The sequence below is a fragment of the Colius striatus genome, chromosome 12 (assembly GCF_028858725.1).
Source record: "Colius striatus isolate bColStr4 chromosome 12, bColStr4.1.hap1, whole genome shotgun sequence".
Lineage (NCBI taxonomy): Eukaryota > Metazoa > Chordata > Aves > Coliiformes > Coliidae > Colius > Colius striatus.
The window spans coordinates 16,284,024-16,309,127 of NC_084770.1; the positions used below are offsets into that span (position 1 = coordinate 16,284,024).

The following is a 25,104-nucleotide window of genomic DNA, read 5'->3' on the forward strand; positions in this document are numbered from 1 at the left end:
GTGTGGGAGCTGCTCCTGGTGCAGCTGCCAAAGAACTTACCCGAGGGAAGAGGGCGCAGTTTTTTAATAAATAACTGTAGAACACGTGCATGTAAAGTTTTATCTTGATACAATGTCCATAAAAATGCTCCAGAATGAGAGCACTTGTACAGATCTGCAACCTCATACACAAGAAACCCAGGCTGCTGCTCCTTATTTTACAGTTTCCCCACACACCCTTGAGCCCCCCCACCCTGCTAAGGACAGTTCCCATGGAGCCACACGTGCCAGAAACACCACAGTCAGAAACAAACACCAACACACATGATGGTGAAAACAGTGCTCTTTAAATAATCAACTGCCTCCAGCATCAGCTTTTGAATCAGTTTTAAGATAGCCCTTGGTGGAGTGGCAGCTCCCCCAGCTCAGGTGAGGATTTCATTCACTCGTGGTAACATTCCATAAAAATATATAAATATTCTGAAAAGCTTTTGTCTCTTAAAATGCTTAAAAAGTCTAGGTAGAAAAAAAGCAGATGCGAAGTGATGCAGATGGCATCAGCAGGAACCTTTTCTTTTGACAGAGGCTTTTAGTTGCTGGAGGTGAGTGAGGTGAGCAGAGCCCGGGGCTACAGCACAGCCGGGGGCTCGCTGCGGGTACTGCCTGAGGAACAACGGCCCGGCCCAGCCCCAGCGCTGCCCCCACCCTGCGAACGGCGAGTCCGGGGCCTGGCTGCGGCCAGTGACCTCCCCCACAGCTCCACGGGGCTTGGGTTCCAGCCCTGTTCTCTCCCCTGTACTTCAGCACCTGTGACAAATCTGACAAGCTCCTTGGAAGGTTTGTTTTTACTTCCTCGAAGCCACCTTGGCTCGGGGTGGCAGCCCAAAGGGAAACAAGCCTTTCACGGGTGAGCACACCGTGCTTTACCATTACCCTTCACCTCCACTGGAGCAACTGCTGCCCAAGACACTTTCACCTGCTTTCCAGACAACTCGAGTCCTTTCCCCACCCAGGCACACAGGGACAAGCAGCTGCACTCGGGCACCAATGCTGAGGGTCACAACTCCCTCCCTGCATCAACTCCTGGGTGCCAGGAAGTGAGACTGGCCCTGCTCGACACTAACGAGAACTGATACCGAGTGGGGCTTTTATTGTCAAGTGCCCAAAGAAATTTAGTGTGTAAAGATAATTTTTAACCCCAAATCTGCAAAACAAACATAACACTCAGAGTACCACAGCTCTTCAGATTGGTTCACCATCAGAGTCCAAGTTTTACAATAATGAATGATTGTAATCAAAGTAGCATTTAAAATATAAATTATTTCATGTGACTCCACAGAGGAGAAGTGTTATCTGTAAAACTTCTACCTTGTCCTACAAAGGATCAGCAGGAAAGTTACCAGGGATGACTTATTTGCTCTTTTGAAGAAAATGCTTGGTAAAGCGATCTAGTTCATTCTCAAGGTGAATGGCTTTATTTCTGCAAAACAAAGAAAAGCAGGGGCTTCACTGCAGTGCAGTAACACCGCCGAGGAGGCAGAATCAACACCAAAGTCTAACTTCTACTCTTGAAACTCACCGCGTAAAACAAACCTAAAGCCGGGCTCTGCTTGGAGCCTCTGCCCTTCCCCCAGGGCCCCGCCAGGCGCATCCGCCCGGGACTGTCCCGGCTCAAGCCCCTCCTGCGGGGAGGGCCCTGGGCTGCGGCTCCACCTCCACCCCACTGAAAGAACATGAATTTAAGGCTGATCCTGCTCCCAGGTCCCTACACCATCAACGGCTGGAGTTTCTCTTCCGTGAACACTCACTACTGGTACAAAAAGAAAAGGCACAGGCCAGTGCACAGCTCCTCTCGTGCGGGGAGGGCTCTGGGCAGGTGCCAGCCTGACTCACCTACAGCAGGTGGACACTCCTGAGGAAACCATCTCATCCGTATAATACAGACACATCTGAGTATTTCTGGAGCTGTGTCCATTCACCCAGGTAGATGCACACATTTATTTAACTTTGCTTTACTTGGGACTGAACAGCTCTGGCTAAGAGGGATTGCTGCACACCATCCTGCCCTGCCTGCCTCCTTTCACCTGGGCAGCCACAACACACACCACACCTTGAATGTGCTGTGGCCAGTCCCACCCGACTCACCTTAGATGCTTGGAGCTGCTCTGAATGTTCTCCAGCTGATCTATTTCTTTGGAGAGCCTGGCAATTTCATTTTCCAGGTTCTTCTGAGTAATATCCACCTGCTGACAGAGCCGAGCAAAGGTGGTGGCCATCTCCCTAGAGGGAAAACAAGTTTGTAATCACTGTTTACAGGAGTCAGGACTCAGCAGGAACACGTGCCACAGCGTGTAAAGTGACATCACCCAGACCTTGTCTTGCGGAGTCAGGTGGAAAAGTATTTGGGAAACAGACAATGAAGAGTTCCAAAAGGCTCTGAAGCTCCTCCTCTGCAGTGCAGAAGGGCCAGGGCTGGCTGTGCCCGTTACAGCCTTCCAGGCAGAACCACCACAGTACTGCAGTGACAGGGGCTGATCAGTGCTGACCTCCAGGCAGATCAATTCAGCCTCTACCAGAACTCTGCCAACTCCCAGTGTTGGAAGAAAGGTGCTGGACACAGAGTCTACATCTCCAGACTAACTCCAGCACACACACACACATAGACGTATTTACATGGTCAGGTGGGAATTCAGACTCCTCTAAAACACACAGCAACACACACAGTGACACACACAGATTGTCCCACGCTGTGGTTGGTGAGAGGGGAACAGCAGAAGGTACTCACTGCTGCACCTGATGGCTGCAGTTGGCACTGGTCAGACTGACAATCATCTGCAGCTTCTCAGTCGCATAGTTCACAAACTGCTGCTTGAAAGCTCTCTCTTTTGCTTTGGTGGTCCAGGTGAGTCTCTCGTAAAGATACAACAGCCCATACATGCTTAGGGAAAAGGAGATGAGTTTCCAGCCCACTGTTTTCCAAATCTGAAAGAGAGGATTCTTTGTTAACTTAAGCAAGTTGCCTCACAGAATAAAATCTAATGGCACCCATTTTTTTAGTCATCTTCACAGCCCTTTCAGCAGATTAGCTGAAGAGAACAGCTAGTTTCCATATTAGCTTTGCAGAGCAATACAACTCTCTTCAAATGAGCTGGTACCCCAGTGGCACAGAGAGGGTGCAGTTATAGCAGCCCTGCTGCTTTTAATGGAGGAGGGAGGAGAAAGCAAAGCTCCCACTGAACCCAAACTGCATGAGGCACCATCAAACCATCAGTGAATTCAGAGACTAAACAAACGTATGGCACAGAGAGTATGTCCAGCCATGGTCAGGGTAACTGGACCCATTTCCTCACTACAAACAGACTGGGGGTACCCAGTGTACTGCAGGTGCCAGCCCAGCCCAGCGTTACTACGTCCACATGCTGTGTTGCACCCAAAGGGGAAAGGGCAGCTGCATCTTTGCCATCACTCCCAGCCCAGTGCATGCTGCCAATGCTACTTGCCACTCCTCCAACAATGATGATGCTCATGGAGGTCCGTGATGTCAGTGAGGCCAAAGTCATTACCAAGGGCACCATGAAATCATCGTGCGACACGTTGTCTGGAGCTGTGGTGGGAAGGCCCGCGGCTGACGGGGTGGCAGCTAAGGGACGAGGGATCTACAAGAGTGGAACAGGGCAGCCTGAGTAAGAAGCACTAAGGAACACACAACAGACTGGGTTGGGTTTATTTCCATATACTCAGGGTTTGATTTGCTTAAAGGAAACTCTTCAGCACAGGATGTGAATGCTGCCATCAGCGCTCCTCATGAGCAGTGGCAGGTTTGGCTCTGCCCTGAGGACCCAAAAGTTACAAAAGGGACCCAAAAGGTTCCATCCAAAGGAAAACAAGAACTTGGGTAACAGCTGCAGCAAGTTTAGGAAAGGGGTTTTTTTTGTTCTATTCTAACCCTGAATATAATCCAAGAAAAACAACCCTCACCAAAAATACTTCACACAAAGGGACTAAGGGAAGGGAGCAGCAAGCACGTAAATAGTAAAGGCAAACACAGGAAAAATCAGATGCTCGTGAGGATAGAACAAGGCACTTGAAATACCAGCCTCAGCTCTGAAACACTCACTTGGAAGTTTGGATCTGCCAGTCCTAACAGTACCCTCTGAGCTTGTTTAGGGCCCAAGAAACGGTTCACAAGCGAAGTCCATCCCAAGGAGAAGTGGAACATGATATCCTCCTGAAAATCCGCACACAGGCTGTGACAGTTTAGATCATAGCTAAGGTCAAACTTCCTGCATGGAATTAGCAAGTGGAGCTGATTCTGAGCACCAGAAGGCAACAACGGTTTCAGGTTTTCTAGAAATGAAACGGTAAAGATGAGTTAACATGAAAAGCTTTATAGCATACTCACAGGGCATCCTTGCACTGCTGAACAGCTTTGGGAGCTACAACTGACTTGTTTGTAAAATCAGGGGGCATTTGAGCAGCAGGAATCATAGCAGAGCTGCCAAGTTAGTGCATTGTTAAAAGAAAAGTCAGGCAAATGCAGCTCGGAGAGAAAGCATCACTGGAAAAAAATGGTCACATTAACAGAAAGACCTCTATCAACACTCAAAAGGTGAGGGTGCACTAAGAAAAAGTTGGTTTCTGCAGTAGTTCTGCAGTGCTGTGCAGAAAAGGCAACATGACTGCATGACAGAAGCAGCACTTAACTCCGTCATCTTGCTCTGAGTCTTTTACTACCAGAAACAGATGAAGAAAGGAGAGATATGGACATGCAGTAAAGTTACTGCTTACTATAAAGAAAAAATGGAGGACATAGACACTTTATGAAACTATCCTGTTTAGCACTCGGAATGTGGAGGGACTGAGGGAGAGGATTACACTGCAGAAACACTGTCTAATAATGGGTGTGTCTCCTGTATCAGTTGTGGAAGCCAGAAGTTTAAATAGGTTTGTAAAAGGATTAGACAAATTCCCAGAGGACATGTGCACTACTACTTAAGCCATTAACGCAGATGCAGTATCTTGGCTCCCCTAAACTGAGGAGAGATCACTGTATTTACCCTGCTTCATTTATCCTTCTCTCCAAGCATCAGTTACTGGTCGACATCCAAGACAGGCTACTGAGCTGAACTGACACTCAGTCTTGATCTAGGATGGCTTTTCCTTTATCATTTTATAGTGCTAACATTAAGTGGTGATCAGAAAATCCACCTTTGAAAAGCAAGTTTTCTCAAGTTGTCTTCCTCTAAACAAAAGTCCTTCACATTCCTCCTTCCTCATCTTACCAATGATCTCCTGCTGCGACTGATGCATCGACTGATTGACTTCACTGGAGCAACGATCAGCCAGGTTCTTTCCCAAACCATCCTCTATGTGTTTGTTCAGTTCCTGAAGTTTTATAAAGAATATATGCTCACCAATTTATATTTAGGTCATCAATTACACTCTAGAGAACAGAGATACGTTAAATACTAAACACTTGTATTAACAGGGAGAAGAACGTTACCATGGAAACACCATGGTTTTAAATGGCACACTGTGACTGTAAACCTGATGAAAGGGACACAGCAGAGATTGCTCTAGGATTGTAATCACTAAAAGGCATATGGAAAAGTTTGGATAGCTTTCATTTGAGGAGTACTGCAAATTGTTTATGTAACATTCTTATTTCCTAGAAGTAAAGACTACAAACTGGGCTGGCTCTGAATTCAGAGTTTCAGCAGCCACTGTAGTCAAATACATAGAATCATAGAATGGTAGGGGTTGGAAGAGACCTTTAGGGAGCATCTAGTCCAACCCCCTGCAGAAGCAGGGTCACCTAGATCAGCTCGCATAGGAACACGTCCAGACGGGTCTTGAAGACCTCCAAGGAAGGAGACTCCACAACCCCTCTGGGCAGCCTGTGCCACTGCTCCCTCACCTGAACAGTGAAGTTGAAATAGAAACTAATACAGTTTAGTAAAAACTAATTAGTAAAAACTAATACACTTGAAATAAAAGCTCATTTCCCTCCAAAAACAAATCTGAAAATATTTTCAACCTTCTGCAGTTTAAAGTAAACAAGATACGCATTTGGCATGATGCAAAGGTCCTGCCATGCTTAAACAGTGTCACATAAAATGCTACACAGGTGATGAGAACACAGAAGTTGAAAAAAGCCAGGCCAAAAGCAAGAAAACTCACTGTCTTGTAGAGCTTCAAAACCTGAGGAGAAGGGTGAAAATCTGAATAAAATTCATCCACTAAAACCGACAGTCGGCAGATCTCATCAGTCATGGCACAGGAGACCTGGAAGAAGGCAGCAAATCCAGAATATGTTTCTCCTGCCTGTGCCAGTCAGAGTGAATTCAGGCTCCTGCATTCAGTGCTACAGCATACAGCTCGGTCCCTGACACTCAGGATTGCCATTTCAAGGTGGAGAGTTTAGGGTTGTTGTTTTTGTATTAGAAAAGGCAATATAGGAGACATTTCCAACATCCTTCATACAATGGGTGGGCACCTAAAGGAGTTGCCTTGCAGAGACAACAGTTGGATCTGGGAGGTTTTTCACACTGCCATTACAAAACTAGAGGACGGTGGGGGTGGGAAGGCTCATCCTTCTCCATAGCTCATCCAGCACAACCCCCTGCTCAAGCAGGTTCCCCTCCATCGGGGGGCACAGGAACGTGTCCAAGTGGGTTTGGAAACCTCTAGAGAAGGAGCCTCCACATCCTCTCTGGGCAGCCTGTGCCAGGGCTCCCTCACCTGAACAGTTAAGAAGTTTTTCCTTACGTTTAAGTGGAACTTTTCGTGTTCCAGCTGTTGTCCATTACCCCTTGTCCTGTCACTGGGCACTACGGGAAAAGTGTCACTCCATTCTCTTGACATACACCTTGATAAGGTTCCCCCTCAACTGAAGTCTTGTTAATATTAAAGAGGCCTCTCCTCCTTCTCCAGGCTGAACAGCCCCAGTTCCCACAGCCTTTCTGCATAAGGAAGATGCTCCAGTGCCCCAATCCCCTTGGCTCTGCGCTGGCCCCTCTCCAGCAGTTCTCTGTCCTTACCTTGTTTTCTACTTCCTCAGTAACACGTTTGATTTTTTCCTTCGTATCTTCCGTCAGCAGGTTCAGCTGGTTCCGAACAAAGTCCAAGCGATCCTTCTGATCCTCCCTCTCCTCCATGGAATGGACCCTGCCAGGCCAGGAGGGAACCACCATCACCAACAGGGATTCACTCAGACACGGAACAAGCCCTGGGACGGGCACGGACCACCTCCCCGAGGGTTTACTGAGCAGCCACAGTGACATTGGCTGAACAAAGCAGAGGCTCTGCTTCAGAACCACTCCAGTGTGCCTCCACTTACAGGCCACACTGATGGAACATAACTCATATCTGGGCTCTGGCAGATTCACAAAAAGAGCATTTGGGAACTGGGGAATTGTTGCCACTGGCCATAATTACAACAAAATAAACCAGAGGTGTGGGGAATCAGGGGCATTGAATACTTAGGCTGTCCTGATTTAAAACAAAAAAGAAAGAAAAGGGATAAATCCAATGCAACTGTCCTACTGCTGCTCACCTGCACCATCCAAACCATCACCCTGCACCGCAAAGGAAAGGGCAGGCAGCAGAAGCTGTGTCACAAACAACTCTCTGCAGAAGTCCTCGACCAACCATTTAAGTAAAAATTGCTTAGGCTCTAGAGTAGTTCTATCTTGGAGAGCCAGCAGAAACCTCAAACAGCAATTCAGATTAAGAGGAGTCACTACCCAGGTTTTAGCAGGTCAACTGACAGAAAGGAGGAGAATATCAGAATCTTTTCAACCATTTCCCAGCATGTTTTCAGGGGCTCTGACAACGTGAGACAAGTGAGTGCGTAAACACGCAGTCTGGGAAAGGTGGTGTGCTCAGCGAGATGAGTGTGTTTGACAGGCACAGGGAAGGCTGCTGAATATACACAGACAGACTGTTAACAGAGACAGAAAGGAGATGGAGGGAAAGGATTAAACATGACAGCAAGTTCACTGTGTACAAGAGAGACAAGAGGGAGCAACAAAAGTGAGGGAAAACAATCCCCATACATATGTAAACCTCAAAGAATATATGAAAGTATCAGAGAGGGGAGATGGGCTGCTAGCATCAGCACTCAAAGGATTACATGAGCAAAGAGAACAGAGGTATTTTAAGGATACAATCTGGAAAGGGCCAGAGACCAAGCCTCTGTGAGCCTGAGCTCTTCTCATCTCTCACAGTATTCTAACCACTTGCAGATTGAAGCGTCTATATCCTCCCATTTACTTTCTCAGTGTTATTGTTAACAAAAGCCAGGCAAAGGGGGCTCAAACTAGACAGAGCTGGAAAAGCTCAGAATTTCAAAGGGTTTTGAAAAAAGACTTGAAAGCCCACAGCCTGCTTTTGAAACTGTAAGTCAGAAGCAAACAAAAACAAAGCAAACCAAGGTCCCTGTATGGGAGTCACAGAGCAAGGACAAGACTGAGCACTGCAAGTGAACAGTAGGAAGGGTGACACACCAGACAAATTCTCCAGCTCTTACCAAAGGAGAAAGTGATTTTTAAAGTCCATAATGGCCCAAGGAAATCACCAGCCCAGAAATGGCTCTTCAGAGGATCCGGAGAGAGCAAAGGCAAGAAGCCCTCCAACCAACCTACCTTTTCTCTGCTGCTGCTACGTTTATGGCGTCCATAATGTCTTTCACAGTGTCTATTATCTGTTTAGCTCTGATAGTGTGCTGCTCAAACTTGGTTTTCACGGCTGACTGCGAGATACACTCCTGCGAGGGGCCCAAGCCACAACACATTACTGCAATTCCATGCCAACACATTCAGGAATTTCACTGTCAGAAAGCACATGCTGCTCATTTGACCATGAACTTAAACCAATAGGAAATGAAAAGGGAGAAAGGTACACAGAAATTAAAAGACAACAGAACTAAAACATCAAATGAGTGTGTGGCAGCAAATCTGTACCTTCACGGTCACTCCCAGTAATGTGCATAGGTTTTTATTCTCTTTAAAAGAAATTAATAATGTAAAGAAAAAAGAACTCAAATGAATATGTGAGGTAAACCTGGCTCTTGGGAAAACACTCCAAACTACCTCTTTGAAATGAGAAATGTCTAACATGAATGCTGGCCATATTGCCTGGCTTGAGTTTGCTTTGTTGCAATACGTATTCTTAGCTTCAAGAAGCACTTCTGTCAATAAAACCTGGCACGCTGGTGTCAATACTGACCATCCAGGAACAAGATATACAACTAGGAACAACAAGGATTATCCCACAGGACTAAACCAACGTTGTTAAATAGTCCTTAAAATGGGAACTTATAAGCAGATTATTGAAGTGTTGAATGAATGAGTAGAGAATGCCCTAAAGATACAATTTCTAATCAGTCTTCAATCCTGTACATAAACTACAGGACTCTCACTGAAGAGACACACAAATGTTCAATGGGGCAAAAGCAAATCAATTGTCATGAGCCATAAATTAGGACCTGGACTTTTTTCAAGGAACTGCACAGCCTGAGTTATGTAGCCAATTCAGTGCTGTCAGAATTCAACCTGCACTAAGTCACCACAAAGTGGCAACATCTCCTGTGTCTGAGGAGAAGAAAGCAGCTAGTTTCCTTACACCAGATCTGGGGGGGGGGTGGTGTTAAAATTGTCCCCCATCCATGGATGCCCCTTTCATAGCACAAACAGGATGAGGCTGCTTTTAAAAGACTTGCCTGTGAGCTCAGCTTCCGCTGCAATAAGAGCTTTCAGCTATCTAAAAATCATAGATTGAAACAAACCAAACAAAATGGATAAAACGTATTCCCTGTTCCTCGATGAAGCAGATCTAGAAATCAGCAATGAAAGGCCAGAGTTTCACAAATATCAGCACATTGTAAGAGCTAGACTAGAGACAGAGGAAAGAGGCTTCCCAGCATTAGGATGCCGCAGGTAAAAGGATGACAGGCACTCACAACACAACCAGAAAATCCAAGTTAGAGCACTAGGAAAAACACAAAGGTTAGTTAAACGACTGGGAAAGTTAAGAGGGAGACAGCAGCAGTTTTGCTGTTAGTCTGTAAATAAGTGTTGATCAAAACAAAAAGAAAAGGTACATTTCAACAGTGTAACCACATCCAGTTACCTTTCATCCCACTTCCAATGGCAAGACAGTCTGTAAGCACACAGCCTCTTACACTCCTGTGCAGTTTGGGAAGGATTCTGCTGTAACTACTAATTCAGGCTGTTATTCACTCCAACGTATAGCCAGAATGACTATTTTGCTCTGCCTCCCTCCTCTACTCCCCCCCCCCTCCACCATTTCTGTTCCCCATTTTGTGATGAAACTTGGGAAACACAGCCTGAGGCACAACAGGGTTTGGGGTTGTGTCAAATACCGACTAAGAATTACTGCACATGGTGCACTGTGCATGCCCTTCTTTGCTGTCCCACAAGGCATTTCTGTGTATCTCACTGTACAATTTCAGAAGACAGATGCACAGATTACTTTCTGATTTTCCACAGAATAGACATTCAGAATGGATCCACTAATTCAACCCTTTCCCTTAAGGATGCACATCTTTCCTTTCTTGTAACACAGCTGACATACGTAGTAACATCACTTTTTAAAGCTAAAACCTTAATTTCACCACTGCTTACAAGTGTTTCTAGTACAATCTGGACTGGGTTTCCTTTCAGCAACTTTTCCTGCAAAGCACAGGCTAGTTAAACCCTTTATATCTATTTTTGGAATGTCTTCTGTCCTCACACAAAAGTCTACATAAACATAGCTACAAATCTTTCAAAAGTGGTCCACAGTTTCCCCATGCCACAACAAACAGCACTGATGGGCTGTTTCCAGGCTTTTTTAAAGATCCTAGCTGTACTGAGCTTCTGTCAGTCCTGGGATAAAGACATCTCCCCATCAGGGAACAGATACTAAAATCAGCAATGTGGAAATGCTGCAGAAGTAACAGTTCCTCTTCTCAGCCCACGTGTGAAAGAGGAAGCAGAGTTCACTTTTAGGAAAGACAAAAGCAGGGTGGGAGATTCCAGGAGGAGCAAACCCAGCAGATATAGGCAGTGGGAATGTGGGACATGTGGATGGATTGTTAAGTGAAGCGAGAAGATAGCTTAGAGATGTCAACTGGACAAAAGAGCACCAGAGATGTTTGGAAAGTCTGAACAAGGCATCTGAACAGGGACAAGGAGGTAAAGACAAGACAGACAGGCTGAGGCAGGCAAGGAGTCAGTGTTTGGAAGACAGAAGCATCTGCACTCTCATGCCTTCCTTTTTAAAGACTGGAGTGTAATACAACAGTCCTGGGACTTGTAGCTCCTCCGTCAGGAAACAGAGTAAATGCAAAGCACATTAGCCAGAAGTGCCCAGGCTGCATTCACAGCTGTGCAGCATCTGAACTTGGTCTAGCAGCACATAAAGCATGGTATCAAGTAGGATTTTGTTCCCAAGCTGAACACAGAAAAATTCTATCTGATGTACAATATTCTTTATTAATAGATAAGCTGGTATAGCCTAGTGCTGGTAAACACAACTGATGCCAAGTGTATGCAATGTCAGATACTTCACCAGCTCCAGTGATGGTAATTTGAGTATCAAATCTGAAGATTTCAGACTGAGGGAATCATTTAAGTATCAGCCTTGCTTTAAAAGCAAATAAAATGCCATTATAACTGGGGAAATTGTCCACAAAACCTGAATGTGAAAGAGGCTCCAACATCAGACACTCCAGATTTAAATTGCTTTGGCAACCTTAATTTAGCACATCCTGTCATGCTTTTTAAGTGTTGTGATCACACTCCCATTGAAAGGCATTCCCTGCCATTTCAGGATGAAACATGGCTGAGCAGGGAAAAACACCACAGAATCCACTCTCACTGTTGGAGTCACAAGGTGAAACAGAAAATGCGAAAGAAGAAAAAAAGTTGTTTTAAGGCCATTCAGTGCTGTCACAGAATCGCTTTTTGTCCCAGACTCTGTCAAACAATCTTGTGATGGTTGTGTCCTTGTGATGGGTACTTCTCATTTTGGTGGCCAACGTGAGACTACAATATCTGATTTACAGATGTGCTGAGCACTCACAGCATTGCATCATTTAATGCCACACATCCATCTTAATCTTAACATATCCTAACTGATGAGTGCTCACCTCAATTTATAACAGGTTTTGTCAAATTATAAGACAATTATAACAGGTTTTGCCAAAAAGCTTTGGGTACAGTACATGGCAAAATATATTAAGCCAGTAACTGTTTTAGAAGCTTCATTTCTACTTTTTTTCCTACAGGTTAAAAGCTTCCTACTGTAATTCTGAGGGCAAAACTTACAAACAAAACCATGTTTGGCTACAAAGGGGTGACACAAGCAAGAAATGCCATGCCTCATGGACTCGGGCCCTGCCAGTGTTCTGAACCAATCACTTCAACAACTCAGCCATCTGTCATAGAGTTTGGATAAGGATTCAATTTAAACTCCAGTCTGACATTTTCTTCCTTATACAAGACTGAATCAAGCTGTTATTTTAACACCTTTTTGATCTACACACAGTAAAACTGAGTTATGCAATGGTAAGGTTAAATGAGTTTGTTGTTATGAGAGAAGAAATACTTTTCAGAGGCAGATTGCTTTTTTAAAATGTAGCAAACAAAGAATTAATTACTGCTTCAGGCATGCAAGAGCCACCTTGGGCTGTATACAAAGAGCAGTCAGACCGTTCAGGCTTCTGCTCCATGAGATATGCTGATACACAGCACACAAAACCATTGAGGCATATCCATGATGCCTCCTTGAGACAGCCAAGAATGGCTTTAATTAATCAGAGAAATCCAATTCAGTGAGACAAATGGCTCCTGTCACAAAGAAATGACTTGATTGTCCAGTCAGTCCTACTTCTGAAGGAACTGTAAACTCCAACTGTAAACTCCTCAGGTTGAGGATGGATTCTGTACAGCAGTAAGGACGCTAAAGTAGTGTTAACATTCAGAGTACCAGAGCTAAGAGGTAAATAATGGTGATAATTTCAAAACTCTGGCTTGAAAAATGCAAGTAAATATTTAGATTTACACAGGTGAAACAGGACCTCTCACTATTTGTTTTCCAAGTTACAATGACTAATTACAAAGCTACAAGTTCAAAACAAAACAAGGCTTACAAAACAGCAAATATTTCACCAGTTCATGGTTGTAAGTGATACACACCTTCCTAAGAGCATAATCTCTTTTTATATAGACTATATTGGTACAGAGATCTCACAGCACATGCTAAGAGTTCTGCTGAACAACACTTCTTTCCAACAACAAGCTGCTACTCAAGGTCAGAAGAGATGAACAGAAGCCACAGTAAGGAAAAGCTGTCAGGTGCTTTGAATACTTTACGCTCCCCCACTTGCTAACATGGACAATGTTCAATAAAGTTAAGTTAAGCATAAGCAAAATCTCCCTTTGCATTAAGTAGTAGAACCTGAAAAGGCCATCATAAATACCTCAAATATCTGTTCAAAATGCTGAAATTCCTGGAATCTCGTTTGAAATCCTTCAGCCAGAGCTCCACCTGCAAACCAGAACAGACCGTAAGGGGTAGAGCAACACCTCCCAGCACTGACTGTATCTTAAAGGGGTTTGTTTATCAGGCACTAAGGTATTTTTCTGTATTTGAGGAAAAGCAAGAGCTCCTACACACCGCCCTCTGGCATTCCTTGGGCCCTCTGCCTCCTGGCACTCAGAACTTCTTTTGCTGAAACGAAAAAGATGCGGTTCCTGGCTTCTACAGGATCAATAACTTTGAGCTCATCAACTAGAAACGTCAGACAGCGCTCCATGTGCTGCCTACGCACCTAAAGGAAAGGGAAAAAGCCCATGAGAAAAAGGCCAAAATTAAGCGGTCATCAAACATCAGAACATCAGAAACAGATGCTTTCTAATCCTACTGATGTAGCAGCTGCTCTTACCCATATCTACAGCCCTGGAAGCAACAATACTTTCTTCGACAAGGGCCTGTATTTATGAAGTCAAGAGATCTCAACTAGTTACTGGGGTAACCACTTAGCCATATAGAGAGAAATAAGCAGATGACTGCAGGGTAGATGCTGTTGGGAAGATCTGAAGCACACGGTGACATATACATACAGATCATCTGTACCCTCAGACTGCCACACCAATACAGAGATAAAAGGCAATACAAAGAAGATTTAAAACAAGAAGAACAGTGGAGGAAAAAGCTTCTAAACAAGCTTCCCATTTCTGTTACCTGCCTGCATATTTTGAATTGAAGGCTACTTTTTGCTCTGAACAAGGAATAAGTTATTTCCATTTGTCTGACCTAATAACTTATCCTTTTGTGACTAAGATAAAGCTGGTGTTTTCATACCAATAACTGTATCACCTAGACAATTTAGCCTGCCTTTGTGCATGGGGAGGCATTTTCTTTTTAGATCTATTTAAAAAAACCCCAATCAACTCAAAGAAGAGACAGGAGGTCACTCACATCTTCCATATATTCTGGTTCTGATGCAGAGGCATCCCATCTATTATTCAAGATGAAGATGTTTGGCTTGGAAAGTCGTTCGTTCACTTTATGGAAAAAATGTTTCTCCTAAGAATTAAAGCACAAACAGAAAACTCCTCAGACATCCAAACCAGAGTCATGCATTCTTCTGCAACATGTCCTGAAGTTAATCCAGCTTTTTAAAAGTTTATTAAAGTCATTACCATTAAAACCCAGATATCCAACACAAAGAGAAAGGCTTACTAACATTCAGAAGGCATCCAGTGACTTAAAATCAATGCCAATGCTAAAAGCCAAGGTCACTGAAAGCTTCTCTAAAAATAGGTACAAACTAAGAAAACGTCCAAACCAAATAATTTAGAGAACACTGGAAAAGAAAGTCTATTTTTCTATAAATCTACCACATCAGTCACTGATTTTTTTCCCCCCTCCTTCTTTCACTTTTACTGACACAAAACCTCATCTCCTTTGACATTTCTAGCCTCTACTGAATTTGTTTGCAATTGTGACACTCAAAATATTGTGTGGAAAGAGAAGAAGGGAAAAAGAACACACAAAACATGACCATATCTGCTCAAGTTGTTTTGTTAAGAGAGATGCCTGGCTAAAAGTCTTCCTTACTTGAACTACCAAGACGTTCCTTTGTTTTCCCTGCCAAATCTGCTTTAATGTCCAGAAAAACACACTCTGACTATAATCTTCAACTAGGCAGCGTCAGCTGGTAGTACAGGTAAGTTACATTTCCTATAGGAGGATGTAGGGCTTGAGCCACAGGAAAAAAGTCACTGCTGGATATTTTCATTTTAAAAGCAAGACAGGCAGGTAACTGCAACCATATTTGAGTCCCTTGACCAGACCTACCAGCCAGCATTGCTGCTTTCATAGACATAATGGGTAAGCTGTGATGGAGCCAATTCCCAGTAAGCACAGCTCATACAGAAGAGATCTGTGTGCTGCCATAAGCTTTCAGAGTCTGCAGCAGGACACCACCACGTATTCTGGACACAACACTTGAGATACAAGTCTCCACCAGCCAGGAGTAAGTATATGTAAACAAGATTACTGTTGCAGAAACCAGAACTTTGTTGTCTGAAGAGAATTTAGGAGGGTTTATTACACAAATCATGTTCATGTTCAAAAAGCTGTGGTTGTGTAGCAGCTGCTAAGTAACCTCAAAGCTGTTATGGTAAGAGGCAAAAATAATGCCAAAGGAGCACAAGAACAGTTATTATGTGCTTTACCTGAAGGATCAACTTGGGCAAATAAAGAAAGTATCATGTGCCATAATGCAAAGCAAAATGAAAAGGTTTTAAACCAGTTACACAAAGTTAAAGGCAATTGCATTTGTGTCTGCTGGCCTGAAAAAAATAAGAGTGAGCTGTTTACTGAGCCAAAGCCTCAATCACAATTAAAGATCTACCTCTTTTCCCTCGAATACACACCCGGCACACTGGTGATTTCCACATTCTAGTAATTACAAGGTGCTTAGTGTAAGCAAGGATTTAAAGGCATGGCAACCAAAAACCCTCAGCAAGACTTCAATGCTTGAAACCAATTGCAAGACCAACCTACTTCTAGATAGCAGCTTTCAGACATGTCCAATAAGAAACAAAGACTGATCAAAAATCCCATTAAAAAGCAGAGTAGCACTTCTGTGACTGACTGTTTAGGATCAGACAAATACTAAATTAACAGAATCTTCCAGTAGATGTACAGGCAGATTTATTATCTCAGTCAGATTGGTTTTAATAGTTCCTTTTCTTGAGCAAATGAGAGAACCAAATCAAATTTGGTCTTTGTTACTTCATTACATTTAACTGAAATCTGGCACACAGGTCCCTGTTGTTTCCATGTTTCTACATAGTAAAGAGATATTCCCTGAAATCCAGGTTTTTTCTTCTTCTCTTTTAATTAAAAAACATACAAAACCAATTATTATTTGCTTATAATGGAAGAAACTTGTAGGTTCCCTCCATACTAAAAGCCAAAAAATGTCCCTGATGTGAAATAACAGAGAAGATAAAGCCATAGTTGTGCCAAATCCTCTCTTTGCCTTGGATGTTGTCAGGATTTCCTTTTTTCCCCCCCTTTTAAATCACATCTCTCTTGTATTTGAATGTTTGTGGATGTGGCTCAGAAGATGGAATGCAGTGTTTTTAAACTCATGTTATGTTCTTCTCGGATTTCTACCACAGTATTCTAACTGTCCTTGTACATTCAGTTCTTTATGGTATGAAAACCTGCCTCAATAATTAGAAAGTTCAGACATTGCATGTCAGAACGATGCTCAGAACAAAGAGAACATTTTATTTGTCTACAGTAGGCTTAAGAAAAATCTTCCAAGGGATTTCTCAGTAGCATTATACTACACTCTGGCAGACAAAATTCTAATAACTCAGAAACCTTTTGTTTACATTGTGTGCATTCACAATACTTAACTTACTCAAAATCCCAGAGACCTGCTTTCATTTTCAGTTTTTATTATCACAACAGCTCCTTCAGCCACCTTGCACGTTCTCCTTCTACCAGTCATGCAATGTTTAGGCTGAAAGGTATACAGAAGTCTTCCCTTTCTTGACACAAAACTTTATAGAATAAAGGTGTTTAGACATCTTCAGTTCTCACAGAACCATGCACCATGAACGCTTATTGCTAGTAACTCCTTCAGAAGAAAGAGTCCAGTGAGGGCAACATGTAGCACTGGTCCTCAACATAAGGTGTATGTAGGGAATTCATCCTCTTCTGAGACAAATACACACGAGGAATGACAGAAATCCAACCTCATTAACCTACTTTGTGTGTTTTACTGAACTTCTGGATATGAAATACCCCATAGTTTGTTTCTCTGGTAACACAGGTGTCTTCAACTAGCAAATATTGACACTGTCAAAATCACCCATTTATAAAAAAAGAAACTGAGAAGGGAAAGACAAATGTGATGCTCAAGTCAGACTAAGTAAAGCTGATAAGAAACTTGCTTCTCCTTTCCTTAGTGAAGGGTAGATGTTCCTTCTTGCCTCCAATTCTCAAATCCTGATCACAAGTGCAACGATTCATGGGAGGTTCAGTGAAGATTTAAGAGAAGCCATTTCAGTTATGGAACTGCTGGATATTTAAATGAAGCAGTAATGTGGACATCATACCGTGTTCATCAGAGTCGATTCAGAATTGGCAACCAAGACAAATACGTCAGCATCTAAGCAGAATTTGTCAATCCAGCTGTCCAGCTCTGTAGTGACATCTGTGCCAGGGCTGTTGAGAAGAAAACCCACAAGCTTGCTTTTACACAGCAAAGGAGCATTTGATTTTTATAAACTGATAGAGTGAGATTGCCATTAGGCTGAGGAAAAGCAAAGAAAAGCCAATTATCATTTAGTATTTACCAGTTACTCACTCACGGAAGCATTTTCTCATTCTACAATGCAGTTTCTAATGAATAAATATGCAGATCATAATTACCAAGAAGTGTCAGGCATCAGAAACCCAGGCAGTCGCACAGAATGCTCCTCCTACCCATATCCCAAATTTCAGATCTTAACCAAAAAGGACAGTTGTTATACTTTTCCAGTAATGAAGGCCTACTGCTTTCAGTGATATGCCATGCAAGCTGTGCACAGGTTTCATCAGACACTAAATTAAGTAAAAAATGTAGTGCTGTCAGCTTAAAAAAAAAAAGTGGAACATGAGCGTTAGGCCGTTTTTGCAACAGCTCAACTATTGCTGGTTCACATTTTCTCTATTTAACAGTCCAAAGATGATTTTCTCCTCCAGGTACAAGTTCCCTCAGAATCTAGGCTGTTTTCTTTTCCCTTTACATTTCACCTTTAGCAATCAAGACTGTGCAGATCAAATCATGTCTCATATCACAGCCATGCAAGGATCTTTGTGAGCTTCCAGTATACTCGTGCCCCACAGCACAAGTGCACAAGCTCACAAGTCCAGCATTGCATCAAACCAACCAGCTCCCCATAGGCTGGGCTGGCTTTCTCCATGATTAACACAGGACTTGAGTTTGCAGCCAAAAAATAATGACAAACTCACAGGAACTTCAACAGGTGCAAGATCAGAGATGCAACACAAAGCACTACAATGGATCCGAGTACACTCTGGGTGTGCTTTTGCTGGATATGAAGAAATCATACTTAAAAATTCACTCATAGTTGAGTGAATTCTTCTCAAATTCAACCTATGTCAATTCACACGTTATGTATAGGTTGTCTGATAGTTTGAAAAAAATACTAGCAGGTCACACTTCAGTGGGCAGGAATGTGGGTGTGAGACATGGGCAAAGCAACAGCTTTCAGAATGCTTTAAGTTTAAACAAAAAAGATAAGCAGTAGGAAATGCCAGCCCAAGATACAGGCACATACAGCCAATAGAATCACAGTAGTTTGAGGTCATCCATTAATTTGATCTGGAGGCACCACAATTCTTATCAGAAGGTTTTAAAATTGAAGTCCAGGTAGTTTACACTTCACATGATCGGTAGGAAGCATTTAGACAGGAGATGGGCAAAAGGTTGTTGCTGCAACAAATTTGTTCACATTTGCATACTGTTTGTAGAAGTATCCTCAGCCAAAAGCTGTTCCCTCATTCAGCTCAATCACAAGACACTTCTCTGTTCCAACTGTTACAAAGACAAATTCAGTGGGGTGATGACAGCCAGCAGTATATTCAAAAGAACAAACTCTCTCTCTCTCTCTCTCAAAAAAAAAAAAAAGAAGCCTTTAAACACTTTTGCAACCTAACAACCAAAAAGGCTAATTTGTTTAAGAAAACATTGGCTAAAACAGAAAACATACCTGTCCACCAAAACCAAATCATCTCTCAGCAGGGCACATTTTGACTTGGGCCAAAAGACATGGACAAGACAGCCAGCTTTCAAATCTTTATCCATGTGAAGTGCATGAGCAAGCTGATTGACTGTCTATAAAGAGAAGACAAACATGACTATACTATGCACCACAAACAAGTCTGCAAGCCAATCTAAGTTCTCAAGTGAACCTGGACAGGACCTATCTTGAAGAGGATAACAGAGTTCATGCTTCCTTCTGGGGAATATTTGCAATTTTAGTATTTTTTTAAGCTCTTAAACCTCACCAGCATCTAAAGAACAAGTTGTGCTTTGAAACTCAGACAGGAATTTCTTTGGAGCCACAGAGTGGTATTCTCTACAGAGCTGGAGTGTGTGATATTGAGAGTCACCATGAATTTGCCCCTGAGGTTTTACACATCAGTGTGAGCAGTTCAATAAGCTGAGCACCATAAAGCCACTCCACATCCTTAATAAGTAACAGAACTTACTCTCGGTCCTATAAAAAGAAATCACTCAACATATGCTATGCTACAGTGAGATACACAGTAGTTGTTTCTCTGAAATATCCAAAAAAAACCTGCAGAGTATACCATGTGACTAGTTACTCCTACATAAAGATGCAGAATGAGTTACTCTTATCCTTTTCTATAAGAGTATATTTGTATACTTGGACTTGAAATGCTTGTTACAAGACAGATACTTTGAGAAATAGTTACTGTGAAAATTATCATTAATAATTCCAAAAACATACCTTGACACTCTTCTTTTCGTCTGATCCTTCTGTCATGAGATAAGCCTTATCTCCATCTGTCCCCTCCACGCTGAGAAAGCAGTTAGTTGTATGGCCAATCCCACTAGGAAGCACCTTATCCCACAGCATTGCATTAATGACTGAACTTTTCCCACTGCTCGTTCTGGAGGGACAGAAAACAAAAGCACTTAGAGCACGGTACAGCATTAAACACCTTTGTCTTGAACTGAACGCACCCTTATTTAATTGCATCAGACACACACACTGCAACCTGTTTCAGGTGACAGAACTTCAAGCCAGTACCAGAAAAGATGAGAGATTGAAGGAAAAGTTTATCTGAATAATAATTCCAAAAATCTTCATTGCCTATCCAAGCAAGAAAAACAATTTCCCAACAAGCCCAACCTGCACTGGTAAGTAGGCTTTACCTGGCATAACTCAACCTGTGTAAGCAATTTGTGAAAGATACTGGCTCAACTTTGCTAGACAAAAAGCAGCATAAAAAGTTGCCTTAAATCAACTGAAAGCACTGTGAAATCAAAGCACACCATCCCACCTAAGGGCACAGCCTGCCCTCTCCTTTGGGCCAGCCCTGGAGTTCCTGCAGAAAAAAAAAAAAGACTGAAACTACATTGCTGCTCACAGCACAGCCACAGCAATCCTAGGGATACTGGAAGAGGACACAAGGAGAATGCCACATGACAGGCAGGGAAGGATCACCCTCTATGGTGGTAATCAATAGTGACTCCTTCCAATGTTCATAAAATTACCACCTCAGCAATCAGCACATCAGCAACCTGTCTGTAGAGAAATACCTCATCTGCCAGTCAGAAAGGAACTGCTGGTTCTGATGAAGCCTTCCTGTCATGAGAAGAGCTACAAAAGGGCCATCGTTGTACTATTGCCTTCAGATACGCTCCAAAGCATTGCTGTCTGAGAATTCTCAGCACAGCCACCAATGACAACTTGGAAGAACTTAACGAATGATAATCTCAACTGACAGAAGATTCCTAGAGTAAGATGTGAAATGTGCAAAACAGGTCAGATTTATTTCTTGTGCATGGGCCTTACAATGCAAATGCTGTCTTTAATAAAGGACCCTAGTCTTGTCCTTTTTTCAGAAGGAAGGGGTAGCTAAATTAACCAAAGCCCTGTTGAATAAAATGAACTGATTGTTAACTCAAGATTCTGTAAGAACTTGAAGCTCTCAGCAATGCTCTACTTTGCACTAACCCCTCACCCATAAATATCTGAGGTTTAACCATTACACAACAGTATAAAGTTACATAGAGTGTAACTCTTGTTTTGAGTTAATTCATCCAGAAAAAGTTCAGTGGTCCCTGTACAACAGTTTAAAACTTTATTCAAAATGGCAGAAGGAGAAAGTTCTCTGAACTTCTGCCCTTTGCAAAAGCAACTTTTATCACACCTCACAGCTTGTAAACGTATTCAACTTCTAACTCTGTAAAATATTGAGGCTGAGATATAACTGATTTCTTTATCCCTAATCCTTTTATTGTTTTTCTTTAAATAGCTGAACTCTTTTTAGCAAAGTGAAGGTAAGGCCACTGCTGTACATATCTTTTCCAATATTATTACAGAACTTTTAGAACTACACTATGAAGATTTATCCTTCAGAAAAAAAAAAAACAACTATGTAACCAGACAACTAAATTTAAGCACAGAAAAATCAATCCTCCTGAAGCAAAGTGGACTAACAGACTGGATTAATCAGGTGCATAAAAGCATCTGAAAGCACTGGAACTGCAACCTTTTAGAAGAATTTTACTATTTTATATCTGGCTTCACACTTGGTATGACAGATCTTCATCATTTACACATTCCAAACTTTATAGCAACAGAATGGCTCAATGTTTGGAATGCAGACATCTACTGCAAGTGGTAAGATACCATCAAAATTTCTCACTGAAAACTTCAGATACCAAACCTCTGTGCTTTCCTCCCTACACTCAACAGCACCTCTTTAGAATACATCTGCAGTAACACTTTTCAGGTAGAACAAACATCTTTATTTTAAACTTTTTTCCTGATGTAAATATAAACCAAAACCAAAATCTAGCTGAGATGATCCCAAGTTGACCAAAGTTAAACATTTTCTAATATTGAAAACAGATCTCTTTTTTTTTAGAATCAAAGTGAATTTAATTAATTTGTAACTTTGGAAATGCTACCTAAATATGTCAAAGGCTTGACACTTAGTCTGTAGTAATACCACTAAGGAATGTGAACTAGAACTTTCCTAATCAGTGACTCAGGAAAGCAGAACATCATAGGTTCAGTCAGACTGACCTGTAAGCCATGCAGGACAACATTGCTACTGTTACCCCTTACAATCAACACACAGATCTATCAAGACTGATCACAGAATCTTAAAGGCTGGAAGGGATCTCGAAAGATCATCCAGTCCAAAGCCCCTGCCAGAGCAGGATCACCTAGAGAAGGTCACACAAGAACTTGTCCAGGTGGGTTTTGAATGTCTCCAGAGAAGGAGTCTCCACAACCCATCCAAGCAGTCTGTTCCAGTGCTCCCTCACCTGAAGAGTGAAGAAAATTTTCCTTGTGTTTCTTTGGAACCTCTGATGTTCCATCTTGTACCTGTTGCCCCTTGTCCTGTCATTGGACATCACTGAGCCTGGCTCCATCCTACTAACACTCACCCTTTACCTATCTATAAACATTAATGAGTGATACAACCAACAAGGCACTTGTTTCCAATTGTCTATTTTTCTTCAGTTGCTTATACATAGAAACATTAAATAGCTCAAAGTTCAGTTTGTCAACACTCGTGATCAAACACAAACAGTTCCAACAAAAAACAAAACCACTGTGTTAAAAAAGAAATTACATTCTAGAGAAGATGATGAGAAATTCAGACTTTCCTAGGTCAAATAATGAAGCTATACAGGATAATTATTTTACCAAATTTATCAATGAAACATATATAACAAGACACACATAATTAATCCATAGGAAAGATGGCATCAAAATACTCAGCATCAATTAGCTAAGAATGAACACAATTTTATGTATTATAATTCAAATAACAATTCTCCAACGAAGCACTAATTCCAGTGCTCTTAAATTAGAAGTAGAGACACTAAGCCCTGCAAGAGAAAATAAAAGATTAAGTGTTTTTTGGTAAATCCATTCATTACCTGCCAAAAAATGCCACTTTCATGTGTCTCCGTGACAGCACCTCCCCGATGACTGCTAACTTATTTTTATATGCCTGTATTTTTGCAAGTTCATCTTCTGTTGCTATATGTCCGAGCTCTGGGTTCCTGTATGTTGCTACACATAGAAAAATAATAACAAGATGAAAGTAATCACACACAGAGCATGTGCTCCAAGATAACAGCACTTCACCTGACAACAAAGATCTGTGTATGAAAATAAAACAAACAAAACCTCACTGCAGACAGTGATATTAGCCCTTGTCATCTGACACTCTACCACGAGCACTTGTGAAATTCTAACATAACTCGGTCCAGATGAATCAACAATCCAACTGCTGGATTCAACAACCAGGCTGGGAACACAAGCTGCTGTGCTGCTGTGTCCCGCTCTTTGTGACAACCATTTCCTCCAGAAAGGAAAGCTGGCACCTCTACGCTGTCTTCTCCCTAAAGAGTTTGCTGGGGTGATGAGAAACCGACCCCGTGTGACACATACACCTCCACGTTGCTGACATTCCTGAGGATGCAACCAGCGGCTCTTTGCATTGCATCATCTTGATCTGCTTTCCTGCTGAATAATGGGAGAACCTGTTTGCCCTTTCTTCAGTGCAAAAGAAACCGCAACAGGACTATAAATGCTGGAGTAGATAAGCTTTAATCCTCATGGAAAGAAGGTGAGGCTACCAGCTCAAGTGATACAATCAGCTTTTCATTTTAGCATCCATCATAGGCATTCCTGCTAACCCAAGAAATGAGAGTGCTTCTGAAGGTCTGTGCTTACACACACGGCACGCTGGTATGTACCATATACCTGCTGCTGCGAAAGGCATTCAAAGCCACACATGAGCCCCTTAAGATGAAAACTAACCTTCCACAAAAGTTGCTCCCTCAGTGACATAGTCCAGCAGCTGGTCAAAGATGGCAGTGATTGTCTTTTTAGCCAGCACAAAGTGCTTCAGAGGAGAGGCCGTAGCTTCTGCCATTATGCACCTGCAAGGAAATTACATGAAAGTGACCAAACACTCGGTACACCCATCTACATGAAAAGTCACACACTCCTCACCCAGCCACTTCAAACAAGCCCAAACCAAAACCCTGAGCCACGATGAACGCCAGTCAGCTCAGCTGACGCTGCTTTTGCAGCCCTAACAAACTCTTATCCCTTCCCCTCACCACACGCGCCGACGGCAGCTCACGAAGCTCGGGGGCGGGTTTAAACTGCTTTGGTGCGGTTCGTCCTCGACATACGAGACTTTTCCTCAAAAACGCGGCTCCCAACGTCGCCACCGCTCGGAGGTCAGCCCTGTCCTCTCGGCCCAGCGGGGACGGGCCCGTGGCTGCCCTCGGCCGCCCAACAGGCCCTGCCCACGCCGCCGGCCGGGGGAGGCGCCGCCGCCATCGCCCGTCGCTGAGGAACGGCCAGGGCGCGAGGGCAGGGCTCGCGCTGAGGCCGCGGGCGGCCCGCGGGCAGGAATGGGACCGAGGCCGTCGCTCCCGGAGCCCGGCTCGCTCCGCCGTTACCTGCCAACCGCCGCGCCGCTGGCGGGGCCGTCGCCACCGCCGCCGCCTCCTCCTGGCCCGCCGCCGCCGGACGGGGGCGGACATCCCTTCCGCTTCCGCCTCGCCCCGCATCCGCCCGGGGCGGGGGGGACACACGGGACGGCCGCCATTTTTACTGCGGGCCCGAGGAGCGGCGGCGGGCCGCGGGTGCCATAGTGGTCGCGGGCAGAGGCGGAGCGGCCCCGCCGCGCCCCGGAGAAGGGCCTGGGCTGGGACGCAGCCGCGTCCCGGCCGCTGCCCCTCGGCCCCGGGCACAGCGGCGGGACGGGCGGCTCGCAGCGGCGCTGCAGCCG

The 25,104-nt window shown here is 43.5% G+C and overlaps 1 protein-coding gene across 2 annotated transcripts; it reads right to left on the reverse strand.

The window, feature by feature from the left end:
• Window positions 1-47: 47 nt before the first annotated feature.
• Window positions 48-24,880, reverse strand: MFN1 (mitofusin 1). 2 transcript variants are annotated; one of them, XM_062005408.1, is made up of 18 exons: window positions 24,773-24,880; window positions 24,120-24,241; window positions 23,231-23,366; window positions 20,055-20,217; window positions 19,290-19,414; window positions 17,631-17,739; window positions 14,467-14,574; window positions 13,663-13,816; window positions 13,466-13,533; window positions 8,625-8,746; window positions 7,020-7,146; window positions 6,160-6,264; window positions 5,262-5,364; window positions 4,097-4,326; window positions 3,480-3,635; window positions 2,765-2,961; window positions 2,125-2,259; window positions 48-1,459 (listed from the first exon to the last, which is right to left on the reverse strand). In XM_062005408.1, exons 2-18 carry the CDS (start codon window positions 24,232-24,234, stop codon window positions 1,390-1,392), a joined length of 2,223 nt encoding a protein of 740 aa, XP_061861392.1. In that variant the 5' UTR covers window positions 24,235-24,241; window positions 24,773-24,880; the 3' UTR covers window positions 48-1,389. The 2 variants fall into 2 exon arrangements, with proteins under 2 accessions (XP_061861392.1, XP_061861393.1); XM_062005409.1 differs by lacking the exon at window positions 24,773-24,880 and adding an exon at window positions 24,425-24,754.
• Window positions 24,881-25,104: the final 224 nt, after the last annotated feature.

Bases quoted from the DNA above. Each gene is read 5' to 3' on its own strand.
- MFN1 (XM_062005408.1), bottom strand. From the start codon at position 24,234: ATGGCAGAAGCTACGGCCTCTCCTCTGAAGCACTTTGTGCTGGCTAAA. The intron at 7,147-8,624 runs GTAGGTTGGTTG...CTGGCCTGGCAG, and splicing joins GTAGCAGCAGCAGAGAAAAG to GGTCCATTCCATGGAGGAGA. The intron at 6,265-7,019 runs GTAAGGACAGAG...GCCTTCTTCCAG, and splicing joins CTGAGGAAGTAGAAAACAAG to GTCTCCTGTGCCATGACTGA.